The 21172-nt window shown below is 43.7% G+C and overlaps 1 protein-coding gene across 1 annotated transcript in view; it reads left to right on the plus strand.

Annotated features, from left to right (window-relative positions):
- The window catches only part of MEGF10 (multiple EGF like domains 10), a 178944-nt gene that overhangs the window by 129531 nt on the left and 28241 nt on the right, over positions 1-21172 (plus strand). The window contains exons 10-13 of the mRNA XM_047877659.1: positions 3540-3714; positions 5054-5174; positions 5965-6128; positions 8772-8874. Coding sequence (XP_047733615.1) covers positions 3540-3714; positions 5054-5174; positions 5965-6128; positions 8772-8874 — 563 coding nt within the window. The remainder of the gene's footprint in view (positions 1-3539; positions 3715-5053; positions 5175-5964; positions 6129-8771; positions 8875-21172) is intronic.

Genomic DNA, 21172 nt, shown 5'->3' on the forward strand with positions numbered 1-21172 from the left:
CATTACCAATTAATCTGCCTGCCTGAGAACCCATCAAATGCCTCCAAAGTGCTCTGGCTTCCTACATCTAATTACAAATTACAGAATACTAATTTCGGTGTCAATCAATCTGAGAACCAGTGTGCTGAACTAATACTCACTAGGGGGCATTGAATATCAATTTCTGTGTCTGCCTGTAGCTTAGTTCAATTCCCTGTCCCCAGATAATCCATTTCATTTAACATTTATGTCTATACCATGAATATGACTTTCTACTTTTCAATGTAAAGTAATAGTTTCTACAAAAAGATGTCCTTGTAACAGTATGTTGAAATAATGTCAACGACTTCAACCAATCCATGGCTTGAAATATTTCTTTTCCTTTTCTCAATTGTCAGAACTTTCTGAAGTTTTAATTTAAATTTGTTCCTGCTTTTGCACAATACAGGCTTTTATTGCTCCTGCTGTCCCATTGATCTGTGCTAAATCCTAAATTGTAGCCATTTTTTTTCCCATAAGTAGCCCACCTAGCATGTTGCTACCCAACTTTTTCTTTGATGTAAAAACGAATAAAACTGGGTTCGGTTTTGATTCTGCTCTACCCGTGCTGGGCTTTGAACAAATTACTCTTTCCAGGTCCCTGTTGCCTTATTTACAAAGTGGGTGCCTACCCAACACGTAGAGTAGTTTTATTAACTTTAGGTATTAAACGAAATAATGCACATGGATTGTGGAGCATGATGTTAGCTCCTATCCAGGGCTCGGTAAATGCTAGCTGCTGGCCCATGCATTGATTTACAGTGTCATCATAAATGTCACGTAAGTGAGTATTCCCTGAAATTCATGGTGGTTCCCTTTCAGCCACAACGTTGATGTTTTAAAAACTAATTCTAGGGTGAATCTTGCCTTTCAGTGCAGGTGTGCAGATTATCATTCAGTCCTGCTGGATGACTCGGAGATATGGGGGAAGCAGATCCATGTGGGAAAGCAAGAATTCACAGTCAAATCCCACTACCCCTCAGCCAAGCTATTTTCACTCCCTTAATCAGTATTTGCTGTACACCCACTGTGGGCTGGGGACAGGTAATAAAACATGCTTGATTCTTGCCCTCAGGGAACCCCCAGTCTAGAGGGGAAGGAAGACATGAGTCGAATGGAGAGGGCCAGGCAGAGAAAGGGGAAATGGTACTCTAGTCATATGGAATAAACAGCCCATGTGATGGCTTTACATTGGCAACGCTCAGTGCTTTCTTTTTTTTTAATGATTTTTTTTAGTGTTTATTTTTGAAAGAGAGAGAGAGAACAAGCAAGGGAGGGGCAGAGAGAGATTTAGGCACAGAATCCGAAGCAGGCTCCAGGCTCCGAGCTGTCAGCACAGAGCCTGACATGGGGCTTGAACCCACGAACCATGAGATCATGACCTGAGCTGAAGTCAGACATTCAACTGACTGAGCCACCCAGGCACCCTGACACTCAATGCTTTTATCAGTAAAAAGAAATCCATTGCAGTTAAGTGTAGTAATAAAGAGAGAATAATGACTAAAGAAGAGGTTGGGGAAGTAGGCAGTGGCCAGATAACAATGACCTGTGGGCTGTATTTAGGGTGATCTTATTTCTAGGGTCACAGGGACTGTTTGCATTAGGGCCTGTTCTCTTAATGTAATTATGAAGAATTCCCTCTTCACTGTTGAAAATGTCCTGGTTTAGACAATAAATGACACAGTCACTTGAGCCATGTTAGCATAGATTTTATTCTAAGTGTAGTGGAAGTTTTTGAAGAGTTTTAACAAGAATGATAGGATAGCATCGACTTTTTTGGGTGACAAGGCTTGAGTGAATGCTGGTGTTAGAAGGCATAAGGCTGTCCCGATTTTCAACGCTAGACGGCCGTGGCTTCGGGTAGCATGGTGACAGGGAGGAGGGAGAGATGATGGTGGAGGCAGGGTATTGGGTTCTAGTGATGAAGTAGATAAGTGGAATGAGGGAGGGGTTACCAGGAATAACTCTGAGGTTTCTGCTTTAAACAACTGACTGGCTGGTGGTGCCGTTGTTCCGGTGAGGTGATTGAGAGTAAACCCTGGGGAATGAAGAGAGGGAAGAACAGACTCGGTATTTGACATGCTAAGTTTGAGATGACGGTGCCCGGTGTTTGCTCAAGGATAAGGAGCAGATAAGTAGATCTGAGTAGGTCTAAGTAAGACCTTGACACTCAAACCTTGACTTGACACTCAAACCTTTCTTTTTTTAAAAAAATATTTTTTTAATGTTTATTTATTTTGAGAGAGACAGAGCATGAGCAGGGGACGGTCAGAGAGAGAGGGAGGCACAGAATCTGAAGCAGGCTCCAGACTCTGAGCTGTCAGCACAGAGCCCGACGCGGGGCTCGAGCTCAACGAAACGTGAGATCATGACCTGAGCCGAAGTCGGACGCTTAACCAACTGAGCCGCCCAGATGCCCAACTAACCCTTGCCTTTTAAGTCCAGACCTTCTATACCCAAGAACCCATGTTCAATGTAGAGTGGTCCTTGGGTATTTCTTCATAGCGTGTTCCCTGAGTCATGATTCTGACAGATGCCTAGGCCTTTGCTTGTGGACACTTAGTTGCGGCAGAAGAGCAAAGCATCCCACCCACAGGGGTGCGGTGGAGGCCCTCGCTGGACAGACTGGGACGTCAGGCCGGAGAGGTTGTGTGCTTTCACTAAGGTACCCAGGTGGTGGGAGAGCTGGAGTTACATCTCAGCCTTCCCCTCTCCCAGCAGATCATTCTTTCTAAGAGTAGAAAATCTATGGGTTGTCTTCAGATGAGAGTCACTTACCAAATGTCGGGATGCGACAGTGGGTTCTGTTGTTGGCTCTCATTAATGGGAGGGGGTTTATCTCCACCGGGGGGAGGAAGACCGTCTTTAACAAACAGTGTTTCAATTGTGAGTGGAGCCTGTTTGATGGTTGAGATTCTCCTGTGGTGAGAAGCACATGTGTTTTGCATGCCACAGAGCGCCCTATTGTGTCAGCCTCACCAACGCCTGCCTCTCGGCGCAGCTGATGTGTCCATTTGCTCTGGAGTGACAGCTGGCCGCCTGGCCTGTCAAAGCAGCTGCTGCTTCAGGTAGGGACAGCTGCGCCACCACCAGGTACAGGGAAACGAGAGAGGAAACAGGCCAACCAGGTCACTGCTTTTGGAGTCCCTCAGCCATCACCCTGCTTCACTGATTTGGTATTGTTCATTGGCCAGAGTCATTCTTGAAGCCTTCTCATCTAGTTGACCTCTCGCCGAATTAGCGCTTTCAGTTTATGAAAATCACAGTGAGTTCCAGACAAAAGGATGTGGTTGTGATCGTCTTCCTGTTAGAGCGTGATGCCGATTTCACGCAACATTTCTGCGGTACCAATCGGGTTTCAGCCAATTAATTCAATCACAGCAAGCCTGGGAATGAAATTTAAATTACTGTGCATGGAATCACCCACCCCTGAATTGCTCATGGCTAAGGCGACATTTGCATGGGCCTTGGGTGTCATGTTTACCCGGGAGTGACTTTCTCCTTTCATCCGTGTCTCTCAGCTGTCACCCCATGTCTGGAGAGTGTGCCTGCAAGCCGGGCTGGTCGGGACTCTACTGTAATGAAACATGTTCCCCTGGATTCTTCGGGGAAGCTTGCCAACAGATCTGCAGCTGCCAAAATGGGGCTGACTGTGACAGTGTGACTGGAAAGTGCACCTGTGCCCCGGGATTCAAAGTGAGTGGCTCTGGAGGGAGGAGCCGAGGGGTACGACGTGGAGCATACTGATACCATATACCATATGTGACCTTTTCTGACATACAAACAAAGGTGCTAAAATCGGTCACATCATTAGCAAGAAAGAGAGTAAAGAGAGAAGTACTGATAAGAAACATAAGTCATTCCCTTAGAATAATGATGGGAGAGCAGGTAAAGCTATAAATGTAGCATTGATATTAATGATTTCCTTAATATATGTCATGGCTTAATATATGTCATATATATATATGGCTGTATTTTAATTATTCCTTACATAATTATTTGTTTCCTTACACTATTCTTTTACTACGTTAGATAGACAACAAAGAAATGACTTTTCCAAGTAGGGTATATACTATTGTTAATGGCTTTTGTCTTAACCTCGTGCAATTTGAAGGCACAGAATGTATCGAGTTAGTATTTATTGTGTATTTGCATGTGATGGTTAGCGCTTTGTAAGTTTTTCAGCGCCTTTGAGAGTCTAGACCTTGCACATATATATGCCTGTGTGCCAATAGAGCAGAATTTTGCCTAGTTTCTAGGATTTCTTAGCTACCCGTTAGGAATCTTTGTTTTAAAGGAAATGGCCTTGAGTATTTTCTCCTATTTGAAAGAGGACAGTATTAACCAATGAAGACATTGGTGATTATTCTAGAGCATATAATGTGGAGTGAGTAAGTGATAAAGCCTCAGAGTTGAGAGGATCTTTACAGGTTTTCTAACCTATGTCAGTATTCTTTGCTGGAGCCTTGAATTAGCCTTGCGTTAAGTCTCTTCTGTTTTGAGAGGAGATGACCTCCGGTCATCCTTGATAGCCCACTTCTGTGTTTCAGGCTTATTGTCAGATAATAAATTGAATCATGCTGTAGGCAGAGGGTATGTTCTGATGCTTTGCTTCACCCGCTAATCATATTGCATGTTATACAAAGAAGTGTAGGGCGCTATGCCATTTAGTGTATAATTTATATTTATGTGTATTTATTTATTGACTGTAATTTGTAGTTCATTGTGCTATATCTGCTCGTCTGAGCCAGGACAAAGGGGTTTGTATTTGCTAGGAAGGGAAGCTAATGAAGGCAGCAGGCTTTTTTCTATTTAATAAGAGCCCCTATTTAATAACTGTATCCTAAACAGGCAAGCTGGCATTGCCCTTGAAGCTTTAAAATTTGCATGCTGGTGGCATTTAGCAATTTTTAAAAATACAAGTGTTAAAATTAGAGAGGGATTATAATTAGCATTGTCAAGAGGTATTTTTGTTTATTTGTGTTGGCCATATTTCATTCAGTATAATTGCATTTTCCTATCCGTGCCTGTCTAGGGAATTGACTGCTCTATCCCATGCCCGCTGGGAACCTATGGGATCAACTGTTCCTCTCCCTGTGGTTGTAAAAATGATGCTGTCTGCTCACCTGTGGACGGGTCTTGCACTTGCAAGGCAGGTAAGTGGGTGAATGAGTCTTTTAGCTGATCCTTATCCTGGTACCTCTGAAAGTCACGGGGAAGAAACCTTGACTCGGGTTCTGGCTTCAGCTGTGCCAACATTCAGCCTCTAAACTGAGCCAGCCCCTTGTCCAGGGTGGGCTCTCTCAATTCTCTGGGCCAAGAGAAGGGGTTCATATAATATCTCTGAGGTTGCCGCCAGCTCCAGAAGTCTGGGAGTCTCTGTGCTTTGGGTAAAAGTAAGCAAGTAGACATGTATCCACACCCCTAAATTGACGGGCCCAGATTCACAACAAGAAATGCAGCCAAGCTCCAATGTTATGCGAGGGCCAAACTGTGTCTAACTGTTGTTGCTGCAACAGCCAGGGTCCTGGATGCTCACTGTTCATTGGTTACTGGCGTTTGCTTTAAAGATGAGGTTGCTCTTTCAAACGCTAACCTTCCTTTACCCTCCCATGTAAATATTTCGCTTTCTCAACTGGAAAAACACTCAGCATTGTGCATTATGCATCACTGCACTTAAGAGGCTCCCCCACTCCGTATCTTCTCCCAGTAGCCCCATGGCGCTTATTGGTGTTGGCATCCTTGACCCATCATACAGCAAAGGTGGATTCTGGGTACCGCGGTCATTGCCGATGGAGGCTGTACATGGCAGGGCCATGGCTCTCTGTGCTGGGGACCCTGCTGTGCACCTCCAACATGTCTAAAGGGAAACGTGGCTTGCAGAGGCTCGTCCACACTCCCTGCTGCTTGTGTTTGTTCCATGCTCTGGCGTTCTTGTCGTGGCAGGCTGGCACGGGGTGGACTGCTCCATCAGCTGTCCCAGCGGTACATGGGGCTTCAGCTGTAACTTAACCTGCCAGTGCCTCAACGGCGGGGCCTGCAACACCCTGGACGGGACGTGCACGTGTGCACCTGGATGGCGCGGGGAAAAATGTGAACTTCCCTGCCAGGTACGACTGAACCAGCGCCCCAGCTCGGAGGCCTGCAGAGTGTTGACTCGTGGTTGCAGTTTTCCTGATTTCCCATGTGCGAGTGTGAACCCAATGAAACTATTAGAAGAATTGAGGTCTTTGAACTCACATGGGCCATACGATTGGAAAAGGGGCAGACGTGGAAATCAGTTAGGTGGCTCTGCGAGAATCACTCCCTTCTTTTCCTTCATCTCTGCCCTGGTTCCCACCCCCACCCCCACTGCCCTTTCTTGTTTTCTCCATTCTCATCTACCCATTTTTTTGTGGCAGCCAGTCAACAGCATTTGTCAAACACCCAGCGTATACCTGTCAACTCCCCCAATATCATGTTTCCATTATCATGGAAATCCTCCCGCCTCTGGGGTGGAAAGCGGCAGGGGATTGAAAGGGGGTGGTGACCGGCGTCACAGAAATGCGCGTCAAGATGGTGAAAGGTTTAGAAACAACCGTCTGCTAACATAAGTGTGTCCAGAGTCACTAACAGCTCCAAAGATTTGCCTTGTTCGATGCTGACTCTGCTCCCTTGACCTACTTTAGAGGTACTCATAGTTAGAAATCCCGCTCTCTGTCTACCGCAGGCAGGCAGAGGCTGCGAATAGGACACACGTTCCGCAGTAATAGGCCAATTTCTCTTTCTTCCTCTGAAGCCCTTGGCCCGTTTCTTTGCCCTCTTTTTCATTACTCTTTCTTCCTCATTTTTTTTTGCCTCCTGAGCCATTAAGCATTTTCTCAGTGATGTGTGCTCTCTGCCTCCGGGAGAGATGGCTAGATGATACCATGCCCCACCCCTGAAGTGGGCCCCTCGCGCTGGGAGATGATTTCCCCCTGGGCTTCCCCCTCATCAAGTACAACCCATTTCCCAACTAGAGAGCATCCCACCCTGGGCTATTCCTTGCCCTCCAACCCCCTAGGACAAAGTGAAGTTAGCTTTGCTGCCTCTCATCCACCAGTGAACAAATTATCGGTGCTCTGAGATGGGCTTGAGAGTACCTTTCACTCCCAGTCTGATTATAGACAAAGAGAGCAAAGCCCCCGGCATAATCTTGTCCTTTTTTTTTTTTTTTAATATATTAGATGCATTAGAAAATTCAGTGGAAGCTGATGGTGGTTTAAGTGGCCCATATGGTGGCAAATCTAAATGCCGTGGAGCCCCAGAAAACATTAGTGGGGCCTAATTTTTATTTTAGTAAACCCTAGACAAATGATTATGCTTTCAGACACCCACAGCCTGTTTTATGCTGGTTCTCAGGTTCCTCGCTCTTGGTAATGGTGAATCCCCTGAAGGTTTATGGTATCCTTCCTCCGTTTATCAAGATCTGGCCTGAAAGGGCGGGGCTTGTATAGGCAAAGCTGTCCATTTTCCTCCCATGGGCCAACTGGTCACGTCCACAAAGAGTTTTGTCTCTGTTGGACCCAAACTGATGCGCTTGTGAAAACTGTAAGGCCTGGGAATAGACCAGGGAGGAATATTTGCCAACAAGTACTCCAGCCTTCTATTAGATGGAATCAGAATACACGGGTTGTTTAGACTTCTTCACGGAGAAGAGGACATTAATTAGGAAAAGTAACAGAAGATTTTCACTTCTTACGGTTCTTGGTATCACCTTGGCAGTTTATGGAAATGAACTTAATTCAACTAGCACTATGATTTTCTTTTAATTTTATTTCTTTATTTTTAAATGCTCATTTATTTATTTTGAGGGTGTGTGTGTGTGCACGTACAAGCAGGGGAAGGGCAGAGAGGGAGGCATGGAGAGAGGGAGAGAGTGAATCCCAAGCAGGCTCCATGGAGCCGGCGTAGAACCTGATGGGGGGCTCAAACTCATGAACTGTGAGATCATGACCTCCATGACCAAGAGTCATGACCAAGAGATCATGACCAAGAGTTGAATGCCTAACTGACTAAGCGCCCCAGGAGTCCCAATTTCCTTTTAAGTTTAGGGCTTCTTTATGTGAGTCAGTGTCCTCCCTTTCCACCATCAAGTAGCATGCCTTATAGGGAATACTGAACTACTATATAAAAATCTCTAGGAGCAAAAGAAAAAAATTTTTTTAATTTTTTTAATGTTTTTTTAAATTTTTTTTATTTTTGAGAGAGAGACAGAACATGAGTGGGAGAGGGGCAGAGAGAGAGGGAGACGTAGAAGCCAAAGCAGGCTCCAGGCTCTGAGCTGTCAGCACAGAGCCCAATGCGGGGCTCGAACCCACGAACCTTGAGATCATGACCTGAGCCGAAGTCAGGCATTTAGCTGACTGAGCCACCCAGGCGCCCCAAAAGAAAATATTTTTATGGGTGGTGGCTTAGGATAAGATAAAAAGATTCTGTTAATTAATTAGCATGTTTACATGTATTTGCATATGTGCCCATCAGCCTAGTGGCATAGTTGGTGTCATCATTCATAGGACCGACCGTGATTTTGTTGGACAAAAACTACAGTTTGAGTGACTTTAAAACACTGCCTCCTCCATTTGGGGGGCTGAGAAGACACGGGAAGAGGTGATTATAATGCATGTTGCTGAGAGGTGTTTGGGAAAGGAGATCCTGGATCTGAAGTCGCTGAGTAAGGTCCCTGTCGTCTCTCCCTGTGGATTTCCATGACCTCATTGCTGTCTCCCACGCAGGACGGCACGTATGGGCTGAACTGTGCGGAGCGCTGTGACTGTAGCCATGCGGACGGCTGCCACTCCACCACGGGCCACTGCCGCTGCCTCCCTGGATGGTCAGGTGAGCCGAGGACTGCTACTTGAATCGGGAAACATGTCAGTTACACCTGGTGCTCTCCCTTGCTACTTTCCAGAAATGCACACGGGTCAGCTTTTGAGAGAAGGAAAAAGGGTAAAGTCTCCAGTAAACTGCCACAGTTTTACCCAAGAAGACCAAATTAATCTGTAATCTGAGAATGATTTCTTTTTTTGTTTTGTTTTGTTTTGTTTTATTTTTGAGAGAGAAAGAGAGATAGAGTGTGAGCCTGGGAGGGGCAGAGAGGGAGGGAGACACAGAATCTGAAGAAGCCTCCAGGCTCTGTGCTGAAAGCAGAGAGCCTGACACGGGGCTCAAACTCCCAAACCACGAGATCATGACCTAAGCTGAACTCGGCCACTTAACTGATTGAGCCACCCAGGCACCCCAAATGACTTCTTGTTGAAACATATAGGGGTAATTCTCTTGAACCTCAATTGAAGATCCAACTGTTAGAATTCAGGGCAGCAAGAGGGGAAAATGTTTTTGCTGTGAGGGGTTTATCAAGCCTTCTGTGGTATTTTTGAACTTTGAGGAAAGAACGATTGAAATAAACCACAAGAATATAACTAAGTTCACCTTGGTGAGGCAAGAATGTTAAGTATTAATATTAATATGGTTAACATGCAAGTATTAAAATATTCATTGCTAGACACGAAAGCTTTAAAACTTCCTTTTTCTTATAATAATTCTTCAGTCATAAATTTCCTATTATGATTGAGTGTCAGTTTTGTGACCAAAAGGCAGAAGTTTCTCCTTATTAATATGGCTTCATGGTTCCAGACAGGAAGTTTACCAAACTAACAGTGGACTTGGAAAAAGAACGACGTTTTTGCTCGTGATCAACAGACTCGGGAGAGGGAACTAAATGCCCAAGCAAAGAGAGATCTTGCTTTTCTGTTTCTTACATCAAGTCAAGCCTATTTTAAAAACAAAAATGAGGGGCGCCTTGGTGGGTTGGTCGGTTAAGCGTCCGACTTCGGCTCAGATCATGATCTCACGGTCCGTGAGTTCGAGCCCTGCGTCGGGCTCTGTGCTGACAGCTCAGAGCCTGGAGCCTGTTTCAGATTCTGTGTCTCCCTCTCTCTGACCCTCCCCTGTTCATGCTCTGTCTCTCTCTGTCTTAAAAATAAATAAACGTTAAAAAATTAAAAAAAACACAAAAATGAAAACAAAATCCTAAAGTATGAACAGAATTTTAAAAGCTTATTTAGGAAAATTACAAATGGGAGTGCACCAAGAAAATTATTGAACATTGGGATGAATGAACTGGGTGTATTTGTGAGCATTTCTTCTGAAAGTAAAATAAAATGTTGATTGCTAATGTGCCATTTTAGAGTGAAGTGCTGGGAAACTAGGGACCAGAGGTAGTTAGATGAACCAAAACTCTCTTTTCAGAATTCTCATTCGAAGTCATCTGTGTGTGTGTGTGTGTGTGTGTGTGTGTGTGTGTGTGTATGTTTGTATATGTTGTGTTTGTATCTAAATATATTTGTATCTATATTTAGAGAAGAGAGGGAGACTTGTAGGGCAGAACTATCTCCATGTTGGTCATTCTTCAGTACCTTCCAACATGGTTTCTTAACTTGTCCTCTAAAAGAGAAATTGGTAGTAACAAGCCAGTGCCCCCTTTAGTGATGGTTTATATTTTGAGAACGTGGACCTTTCAGAGGAGAGTCTTATGCATCCATACCAGAGATGTGACATTTAGGAAATTATGGAGTCAGGGTGGTCTTACCTTTTAGCAAAAATGCATAAAAGGAAGAACAAAGAAATAATAAGTAATGTTTTTTGAATGCTTACTGCAGGCTCGCAGCAGCTCTGTGAGGTAGAAAATATTTTTCTGTCTTTACAGACAAAGAAACTGAGGCACCGAGAAGTTGAGTGGCTTGATCAAGGCTGCAGGGTCAGTAAACGTGAGAGACAGGATTTGCACCATTGCTTTTCCACTGCATCTCCAGCTCTCTTAATTACTGCACCCTCTGCCATGCACACGTTTCTTCCAGAAAGTGCTGGGGAAGGGGCAGTTAGGTGGAGATTAATTGAGCATGGATGAGGACTTCTGAGAATTATGATAGGACCTGGTGATAAGTGCTGATAAGCAGCAACCTCTTCGTGTGTGTGTGTGTGTTTACATGTATATATATGTATATGGAGAGAGAGAGAGAGAGAGAGAGAGAGAGAGAGAGAGAGAGAGGCAGAGACAGAAAGATATACCATAGAATTCACCTATTTAAATTGTATAATTCATTGGCTTTTCATATGTTCAAAGAATTGTACGACCATCATCACTATCATTTTTAGAAGATTTTCATCAATTCATAAAGAAACCCCATTAATACTCACTAAAAGTCATTTTCCATTTACCCCCAACTCACCACTAGGCAACCTTATCTCCCTTCTCCATACCCTAGGCAACCACTAATCTACTTTCTGTCTCCATAGATTTGCCTCTTCCGGTATTGTATGGATTCATGGAATATGTGGTCTTTGGTGACTAGCTTCCTTCTCTTGGCTTGTTTTCAAGGTTCATTCGTTTTGGAGCATATATCATTCCTTCATTCCTTTTGGGTGCTGGCTAATATTCCATGGTATGGGCAGACCACATTTTATTTGCACATTCATCTGTGTTGGACATTTGAGTTGTTTCCACTTTCTGGCTATTTTGGATAATGCTGTTATGAACATAGTACAAGTTTTTGTCTGGATGTGTGTATAGTTGGTATGTATTCGGGGGTGGAATTTCTGGGTTGTGTGATAACTCTAAGTTTAACTTTTTGAGGAATTGCTACACTGTTTTTCAAAGCAGCTGCTCTGTTTTACATTCCCACCAGTTATGTGAGGTTCCTGTATACTCACCAAAACTTTTTATTATCTGTCTTTTTGATTAAAGCCATCCTAGTGGTGTGAAATGTTATTTCATTGAATTTTTGATTTGCATTTCCCTAATAGGTGATGATGTTAAGCATCTTTGGATTTCATTTCAGCCATCTGTATATTTTCTTTGTAAAAATGTCTATTCACATACTTTGCTCATTTTTTCATTGGGTCATTTGTCTTTTTATAGTTGAGTCATAATATTTCTTTAAAAATTTTTTTTAACATTTATTCATTTTTGAGAGACAGAGAGAGAGAGAGAGAGAGAGACAGAGAGAGAGACAGAGAGAAAGATCGGGGGAGGGGCAGAGAGAGAAGGAGACACAGAATCTGCAGCAGGCTCCAGGCTCTGAGCTGTCACACAGAGCCTGACGCAGGGCTCGAACCCACAAACCACAAGATCGTGACCTGAGCTGGAAGTCAGATGCTCAACTGACTGAGCCACCCAGGCACCCCAAGTTGTAATATTTCTTTACATATTCTACCTAGATATTCCTTATCAGATATTCCTTATCAGATTTGCAAATATACCCATTCTGTGTGTTACTTTTTCACTTTCTTCATGCTGTCTGTTTCCATAGAAAAGTTTTTATTGTGATGAAGTTCAGCTTGTCTCTGTTTTTTCTTTTGTTCCTCGTGCTTTGGGTGTCAAGTCTAAGAAACCATTGTCTAATCCAAGGTCACAAAGATTCATGCCTGTGTATTCTTCTAAGCATTTCAGAGTTTTAGCTTTTACATTTAGGTCTTTGATCCATTTTGAGTTTGTTTTTATATATGGTGTGAGGTGAGGGTCCAACTTTGTTCTTTTGCATGCTGATATCCAGTTGGTCCAGCATCATGTGTTGAGAAGGTCATTCTTCCCTTGCCCCACCCTCACCATCTTGATACCCTTGCCAAAAAGGAGTGGCCATAAATGTGAGAGTATTTATGTCTGGACTCTCACTTCTATTACATTGATATGTGTGTCTATCCTTATGTCAGCACCATGCTGTTTGGATTATTATAATTCTGTAGAAAGTTTTAAAATGTGGGAAGTGTGAGTCCTCCAACTTCTGTCTTCTTTTTCAAGATTTCTTGGGCTATCCTGGGTCCTTTGAACTTCTCTATGAATTTGAGGGCCAACAGGCCAATTCCTGTGAAGAAACACTCTGGGTTGAATGAGGATTGAGTTTATAGATCAATGTGGGGAGTATTACCAACCTGACAATACATGTCTTCACATCCTTGAATGGGAAATGTCATCAGTGACCTCTTCAGCGGTGTCTCTCAGTCCTTTGGAATTTGTTGAGAGCTGCTTTGGCTTCTGACAGGAGTAAACTGAGATGAGCTGTCATGTGCTTGATTTCTAGTGTCTGAGAGCTACCTTGGGAAACAGACCAAGGCTGGGGTCATGGACTTTTTCTGTCAATAGGAGTTATCCACAAACACAAGGACTCCCTCACCCTCTAGTTTCTCCTTGACTTGCAAAAGCTGAGATAATTCTGACTTCACACTATGAAATTCCACCTCCCCATGTTTCTGCAGGGCTCTCACTCAGTGCTACAACTACATCGCTCTAGGGAATAGACCAGGTTTTGTGACTTCCCTAGGGTTCTTGAAGTTCTCAAATCGAATGACCGGTACCAAGTTCTCTGTGACCACAATGAAGTTAAATAGCATTTTGAACCCCCTGGCAAGTTCAGAACTTTTCTAACAGAGAGGACCTGTCATCCATTTGGGACCATGCTCCACCAAATCCACTTTTGTTTTATGACTTTAGAGGAAGTGTGAGGTGTTCTCGAACACACGAGTCACTGCTCAAGTATCTACCTGCTTTGATGATTTAGAGCCAGACTGTGAAAGGCATACTCTAGTCTACATGAAAAAAGCAGGAGATATGATTTGGCCTGAAGCCAGCCAGAAAATGTGTTTGTTACATTCCACAGTCTGGGTCATGGGGTAAGACAAATTATCCCATCTGGCCTTAGACCTATGGAGCTCCTGCGGGAATGCAGCAACTTTGTCACACAGCATAATCTCGTAATGCTCTGTCCATCTGTGACTGGTTGCCCCACTGTCTCTTTGCTTCATGGCCCCAGTGTCTCATTTCTCTGGGTCTTCTGTGTAAGCTGTTGATCTGTGAGGATCTAAGATTGCTCTGAGACTTTTTTTTTTTTAAAGAGAAGTCATCCACCACATTCACAGAACACACTTGGTATAAGCAAATGTAGATAGAGGAAAAGAAGGCTACTGGAGCTCCAGAAAGCACCCTCCAATTGCACAAAGAATTGTTTATTTTCCCAAAAGGAAGGAAGAGTAGACTCTGTGTTATTTACATAGAATACCATTTCATTGTCAGCCCTGGGGAGACCCAGAAATTTTCATCAACAAACTTGCTTTTGAGTAAGTGCCTCGTAAGAATGTTTCTCAACATAGAGAAAGCCTTGCTTTTCATTTGGATGCAGGGCCAGATAAATAACATGAGCCTAGGGAAGTAAATGATTCAGACGCCTCTTCTCCCTGTTGCCGAGATTGCTTTAGCTGAGATGTTAAGTATCACCGGACAAGGTAGTCATGTGTAGATTAATAGTGGGGCTTCAATGCAGTTGACACGGGGACTGGGTTCTTCCCCTGACCAAATCAGTAAGAAGGCACAGAGTCACCAACAGTGCTGGGTCACTGAGCACGCTGTGGGGAGTTGCTCATCAGTCCTCTGGGTTTAAAGCCAGAGATAAGGGAGAGCTTTATCCCTTTTTATGAAGAAATTGACACGTCTAAATTGAGGAAATCATATGCTAACCTAAGAGAATCAACTTGCTTTTTCATGGTTGGGTTCATCCACCACTCCTCATGACTTTACCATCATTTTAATGTTTGACTGGCTTTTTCTTTTAAAGGAACTGACACTCTATTTCTATCATTGATATTCCCATTTTACCTGGTTCTAAAACAAGTTTTCAAAATGTACGGCCATACAGATTACTCAAAGCAAAAGGTACATCTGACATCCCAAATACTACTTCCGAAAGAAATGTACCATTAAAAAAAGACAAGGACGGGCGCCTGGGTGGCTCAGTCGGTTAAACATCCGACTTCAGCTCAGGTCATGATCTCACGGTCCGTGAGTTCGAGCCCCACGTCGGGCTTTGGGATGATGGCTCAGAGCCTGGAGCCTGCTTCCGATTCTGTGTCTCCCGCTCTCTCTGCCCCTCCCCTGTTCATGCTCTGTCTCTCTCTCTGTCTCAAAAATAAATAAAAAACGTTAAAAAATTTTTTAAAAAAAGACAAGGACTTTTACTATATGTAGTTATTTAAAACCTTAATATATGGATTTTTTAGCCCATTGATTACTTTACCAAAAGAGGCAGATTGTAGCAAAAAAAATGGGGGAAAATGAAACACTATCCAAAATATAGGCTGTGTCCTGGGCTCCTTCTCCCACACCTCTACACACACACACACACACACACACACACACACACACACTGCTGTAAAGTGAGATTGGCTTTTCAAATGATTATTTTGAAGTCCCAGATGTCAAAGAAATGTAATTAGTTGTGTTTCTGTATGTTTGTGTATTTCCACAGTAGTAAAGTAATATGCTTTATAAAGTATTTTCCAAAAACAGTAGACACATGCTGACTTTTTTCCTCCCTTTTTGCCCTGACTTCAGTCAGCCAAAACACCTCTTCACTGAGTATTATAGCTAATCAAGATTTCATTCTGGCTGTGGGAACATATGCCGTCCCCAGCCTGGTTCCAAGTTCTGGCTAAGATCACTGTCACCTGGGAACTTTTTTAACTTGTGTATTCCCTGTCCCCACCTCACACCTGGTGAATGATGAGCTGGGGGGTGCATGAAGAAGGCAGAGCTATTGCCTTCCCATAAAGCACCTTTTGCACAAATTTGGAGAAGGTTTGGAAATCTTTCAGGTTGTACTGCTTGGCAGGTGGATTTCTGCCCTCACTTAGCCCTATGGCCAGAGGCTCTTGTGTAGTGTACAGCCTGCACAACCTTACTTGGTGGCCTCATTTGTCATTTCACAAGTTATACATTGGCGCTTGGGTGGCCCAGTCGGTTATGCATCTGACTCTTGATCCCACCTCCGGTCTTGATCTCAGGGTTGTGAGTTCAAGCCCCATGTTGGGCTCTTAGGTGTGAAGTCTGCTTAAAAAAGGTTGCACCAGTGGCTCATGCAGTGACAATTACCCGTCTGTAGACTGGCCTCTGTCATGCATGTTTACTCTCACTATTGAAGAGGTGGGGGTTGCAGGGAGCATTTCTGTGGCAGAATCCTCATAACCAGTGGCAAAAGGCTTAGGGATGCATTCATGGCAGAAAAAAAAAGTTAAATGCTAAACTAAGAGGAAAGAGTTGAAGGCACCAAATCAACCTCTCGAAGCCTTGGGAAAGAGAGAGGGACTGGCAACTATGTGGGAGGGTAAGGAGGGGCACAGAGAATAGGGAGAGAGGCGGGGTGCTTATTGGAGCCCAGCCAGGAGGCAGGGGGTGTTACAAAGAGGAAATGTGTGTTTCCCCAAATTCTCCAAGGTTGACCAGGTGAGTAAGTGAACTGCTGCTTTAGCTACTGGTCTGTGCCAAAGTGATCTCTCCTGTGGTGTTAGTGATGCCTGAGTTGTTATAATAAGGGGGAACCTAATTCTTCACGCAGTGACATCCAAGTGCAAGTGGAAGTGAGCTTTAATTAACATGCATGCATCCAATCAAGCAGGGTATTGAAGAGTGGACAACATTTATGCAGCACTTATGTCTCTCTATCTATGCAGTTTTGTGGGGGAGGGAGTCCTGTAAAAGCAGAAGGTGGAGTCCCTGAGGTGAGAGTGGAGGAAGGGGCTTGCCTTCCCAAAAGAATGGCTGCAGAAAAAGCCAGAGCTCCCAGGGCCCCCCATCTGCTTAGCAGTCTGTTCTGTTTACTTTTATCCAGGTCCGGACTGAGGCAGGTCATGCCCTCTGGTGTTTTTGTCTTGCAGCTACAAATGCACACATCGATGATTTATATGATTTATCAGGATGTCCTTTTCAACCTGGTCATCTCTGTAAAGCAGATCCTTTTTTAATCCATCTTTACAACTCATAGTATCCAAATAGAAATTGATTTAACAACCACATGTTGAGTGCCTCCAAATTGTGTGCAGCCACAGTGCTGGATGCTGGGAGCACGAGGGTGAAGCGAGGCCAGCTCCTGGCCTGCAGAAACTCACGTCCTCACAGGGCGGACACAGCGTGGGCACAGGTGGTTACACCAGCGAAGAACGTCTCTACGCCAACAGTAAGCCTCTGCTTTGTTAGCGAGAGGATTAGAAAAGCAGCAAAAGTATTATGACGCTTACTCTGGCTCTTCTCTTCTATACTCATCAAGCCCAATTATTAGTAACAAATCCCTCTCTTCCTTCTAATAGATGTTTAATAGCTTGTTGCTCAGGAACCAGACATCGAATGAAAATCATGTCCTTCGTTCACTAATGCCCCCAAAGAGTGCAGTACGGGCATTAGGAATACGAACAATTAGCAAGACGAGGAGTTTGGGTTCTATCTCTGAGAGGGAGAAGTAATGACACCCGAGATGATTTATTTTACCGCATTCATGCAATCACAAATGCCTAGTGAATGCTGGTTTCACATTGAGGCCGCTGGCATAATGCATCAGGCATGAAATGCACGAACATTTCTTTAGAGCTGCTTAGCTGAAGTTTATCACGATCATTCAGCCATTGCCTAGCAACTTGGGAAGGCTATCAAAGAGCTCTTTGTCCTCAGTCCTGGCAAAAACAGTCCCTCACAGATCGCCTTATCAGCGTTAGAACGTTGATCAGGAAAAAATGCTTCCACTGAACCAGAGATCCTTGCAAATTTAAAGATCCCCCCTTCCCATTTTGTCCCCTCTTCCAAAAGCATTAGGGCGTTGTTTCCTAAAGTAACTCCCATTAGAGCCTTTATCTCTTCTTCGTTAAACATTCCAAAACAATTTCTTCAAGATGCCTCCCTAATTCGTCGGTTGCTTTGTAATCTGGGCTAGCATTGAAAAACACAGGCCTGAGCTCATGAAGGTATATCTTCTCAAAAATCAGCAAGGCAGACATTTCTACCCCCTTAGATGGGAAAGGTCACCATTTGAGGCATATAAAATATACATATGCTGGGTTTTCTGGTCTGCATGGGCCTCTCATCACTTCCTTAGGGAAAGAAAGAATTATATAATTGCTCCCATCCAGTTGGAAATAGTTCTGAATATCAAATTGGAAAGAGAGATGGTGCTTCTTGATTCACTCAACAAATCTTTAACACCCTCCGTGTGCTGGGCACTGTGGTGAACAGAAACACCATCTCTCTTTGACGGAGCTCCAGACTTCATTCATTTCCCTGCGCAGAATATGGGGGCGGGAGGAGCCAGTGCAAGTACAGATCTTTCACCTCCATTGTCCCTTGCATTTCTGAGGAATTTATCCCCCCCCCCACCTGCATCCCAACTGCCCTTGACTTAGTTTAAGACCTTGTCATGTCTGTCTTTTTTTTCCTTTACCTGGATAACCCCAAACAGCCCCCTGACACAGGTCTTCTTGCTTCCAGACCCATCATCCTCAAACTGTCTTCTGCCCTCCTACAAACCACAAATTCAGTTATGTGCTTCTCCTGCTTCATTGTCCATTTGGTCCCTGTCAACCCCAAGGGGGAAGCTCACACTTCACAGCGTGGCATTCTGGCTTTGGGTATGTGACCACTGCCTGGCTGCCCAAACACCTCTCCTGTTCTTCCCCACCCCAGTTTCAGCTGTCCTCCATTTCCATATGCTTCTTTGGGCTTCTGGGCCTTGTACCCACCATTCCATTAGCTTGGAGCCCTTCTCCACCTTCCCAGGCTCTCTCCTTTTCTGACTGAGATCCCAAGACAGGGTTAGGTGTGCCTATTCTGGGGCCATTATCATTCTAGAGTTGAAGTTCTTTCTTAGAGAACCTATCACCGGGAAGCCAATAGCCCCTGGACCCCTTGAATATTCATTAAGTTGAATTCTCTTTTCTGTCTTTGATAAAAAAGGAAACATAAAAATGTCTTATAGGACTCCAGCAAGTTTGCAAAGATTGGGATGAGATGAATGGAAATAATTCAGGAAACACACACACACACACACACACACACACACACACACACACACACACAGGTTAAAGCAAACTTATAATTGTCTATCCTGAAAAAAGTTTTACTGAAGGGTTAGTCTTACAGGGAGGTCACATCAGTAGCCGTATACCTAGTGTGGCCTAGAGAAACACTTACCCAGGGACCCCCTCTGTGAGCTTCAGTGCCTGATATTTCACAATTAGAGGTTTATTTCTTAGGCTCCTCACGTGTGTATTCTCTTAAAATATTAGTATTCCCTAGAGAAGGTAACAACTCAACAGTAATCAATTTACCTTACCTTTTCCTGACTATAAGATGAAAGGAAAGATAATAGGAGGGCACAGAGCTCTGAGGGGGAGGAGTATCAGTAGGAGAAAATAGGACAGCAAGGGGAAAAAATGCAGCTTCATGCTTTTTTCTAGAATTGCCCCCTGAGGCATACTTTATGTCTGTCTACAAATAGATTAGGCATTAATATCTGAAAAGTGATGACTCATTTTACTGATGGTAGAGAAAAAGAAAAGAGGTTGAGTTTTTAGAGGAAGTTGGTCATAGAATTACTATAACTTACTTTCAAAGGGGAGACTTATTTGCAATCCTGAAATAAAAGATATTTAAAAGTAGGCTTGGTTCTGCTGAAATATTCTTTTATGATTGGAGACAGCAGATTTGATAGATGATCTCTAAAATTCCCCGTGGTTCTCTGGAAATGAAATCATGGGTAAATCATGTGAAACAAGCGTATCATTGTAATGGATCTCTTTGCTATATCGTGGGCCTTGTTACTCTATGAAAATTACCTCGATAAAGTTGATTATGACAGATGGCTGTCCTATCCAGCTGGACAAACCTATTAGGGAAGAGGAATCAGATATGAAATAAAGGATCACTTTATTCAGATTTACCAATCTGTGCTGGGGTCACTTTTCTTAACATGCTCTGATTGAGAATGTGCTAAGTCACATATAAATTATGATAATCTATAATGCAAAAAAAGCAGCAGATAATTTTGACCTCAAGTGTATTCCATTCTGATTTAGCTGCATTTATTTAATGTGGTGGAGAGATTTGGCAAGTAGCTGATGAACCAAAACACCATAAATGGCTAAATCCCGCCCCTTCCCCTTTCCTCAAGCTCCCACCACACAACAATGTGCCAGAAATGAGGACTAATTTTCAGGATGATTTTCAACTTCTACTTCTCCAAAGTCCTTACTGGGATTTGCATGGATGGCTGCAAACCAAAATGGCCAGAGTTGTCCGAATATCTGTCAAGCAGGAATCCCCGTCTTAGGTGCCATTAAATAGGGCCCTAGCTCATGGTCAGCGCTCAGAACCTGAATTTGAAAAGAGAGTGAAGCCTGTGACCCTTCACAAGATTACCCTTGTTGGTTCATAAAACAAAATTTTTCCATTTGCAGCCTCTTTTTGAAGTGGTTTGCTCCTTAATAAATGCCCTGCCTCGTGTAGGTGCGAGCCCAAACACCTCCCATTTGCTGCCTCGTGTAGGTGCGAGCAGTATAGATACAACTCTATAGCTGCTGAATCACATTTGGTGAGCATAGCATTTTGGGATTCCACCTCAGCTTTTCAAAAGAGATTTGAAAAGAAAAAGAAAAGACCGTATGTTTGTGAACTCAAGAAAAAAAAATCACAGGAGGCCAAAATTCCATATTTTATTCTACAGGGATTCCTTGAACCCCAGTCAGCTTCTAACAGGTCTGATCTACTTCAGCCAGCAGCGCGAGCTAAAATAATAGTCTTTTGTTGGCTCAAGCTAGACACAATGAGGTCTGTGAGCTTTCATGCCTACTTAACAGCCTTTACCATGTGGGAGATTTTCAGAAGGAGGAAACGGGAACAGTCAAAAGTGGAGTTATGGCTCAGCAGAAATGACTGTGCCAATTAGCAACGTTCACATTATGGTTTGGGGCTGCTTCTGTTGTAAGGTTTGGGCCACGGTAACTTTTCTCCTAATCAATTTCGAAGCAAAAACTGTAATACAAAACATGGCTTTCTCAGCTTCCTTGGTGCTGGGTGGTGACAGCATTCTGGATCCCTAAGTGTGTGCGTGCTTGTTCTTACTGTGTTTGCACTTGGTCTGAAGCCAGCAGTTGCCAGTTCACTACTAATTATAACTCGCTGCTTCTCAATGCAAAGAGCGTGTCTTTGAGTTGGGGAGAATTCTGACTTACAAGAAAGAGGCCCCTGTTGTATTTCAAACGCAAACTTCCCAAAGAGACTTCTCTTTACCTCACGTAAAACCTGGTTTTATTTTTATTTCTGCGACTT

This window comes from Prionailurus viverrinus, chromosome A1 (assembly GCF_022837055.1).
Source record: "Prionailurus viverrinus isolate Anna chromosome A1, UM_Priviv_1.0, whole genome shotgun sequence".
In the NCBI taxonomy this organism is placed as follows: Eukaryota; Metazoa; Chordata; class Mammalia; order Carnivora; family Felidae; genus Prionailurus; species Prionailurus viverrinus.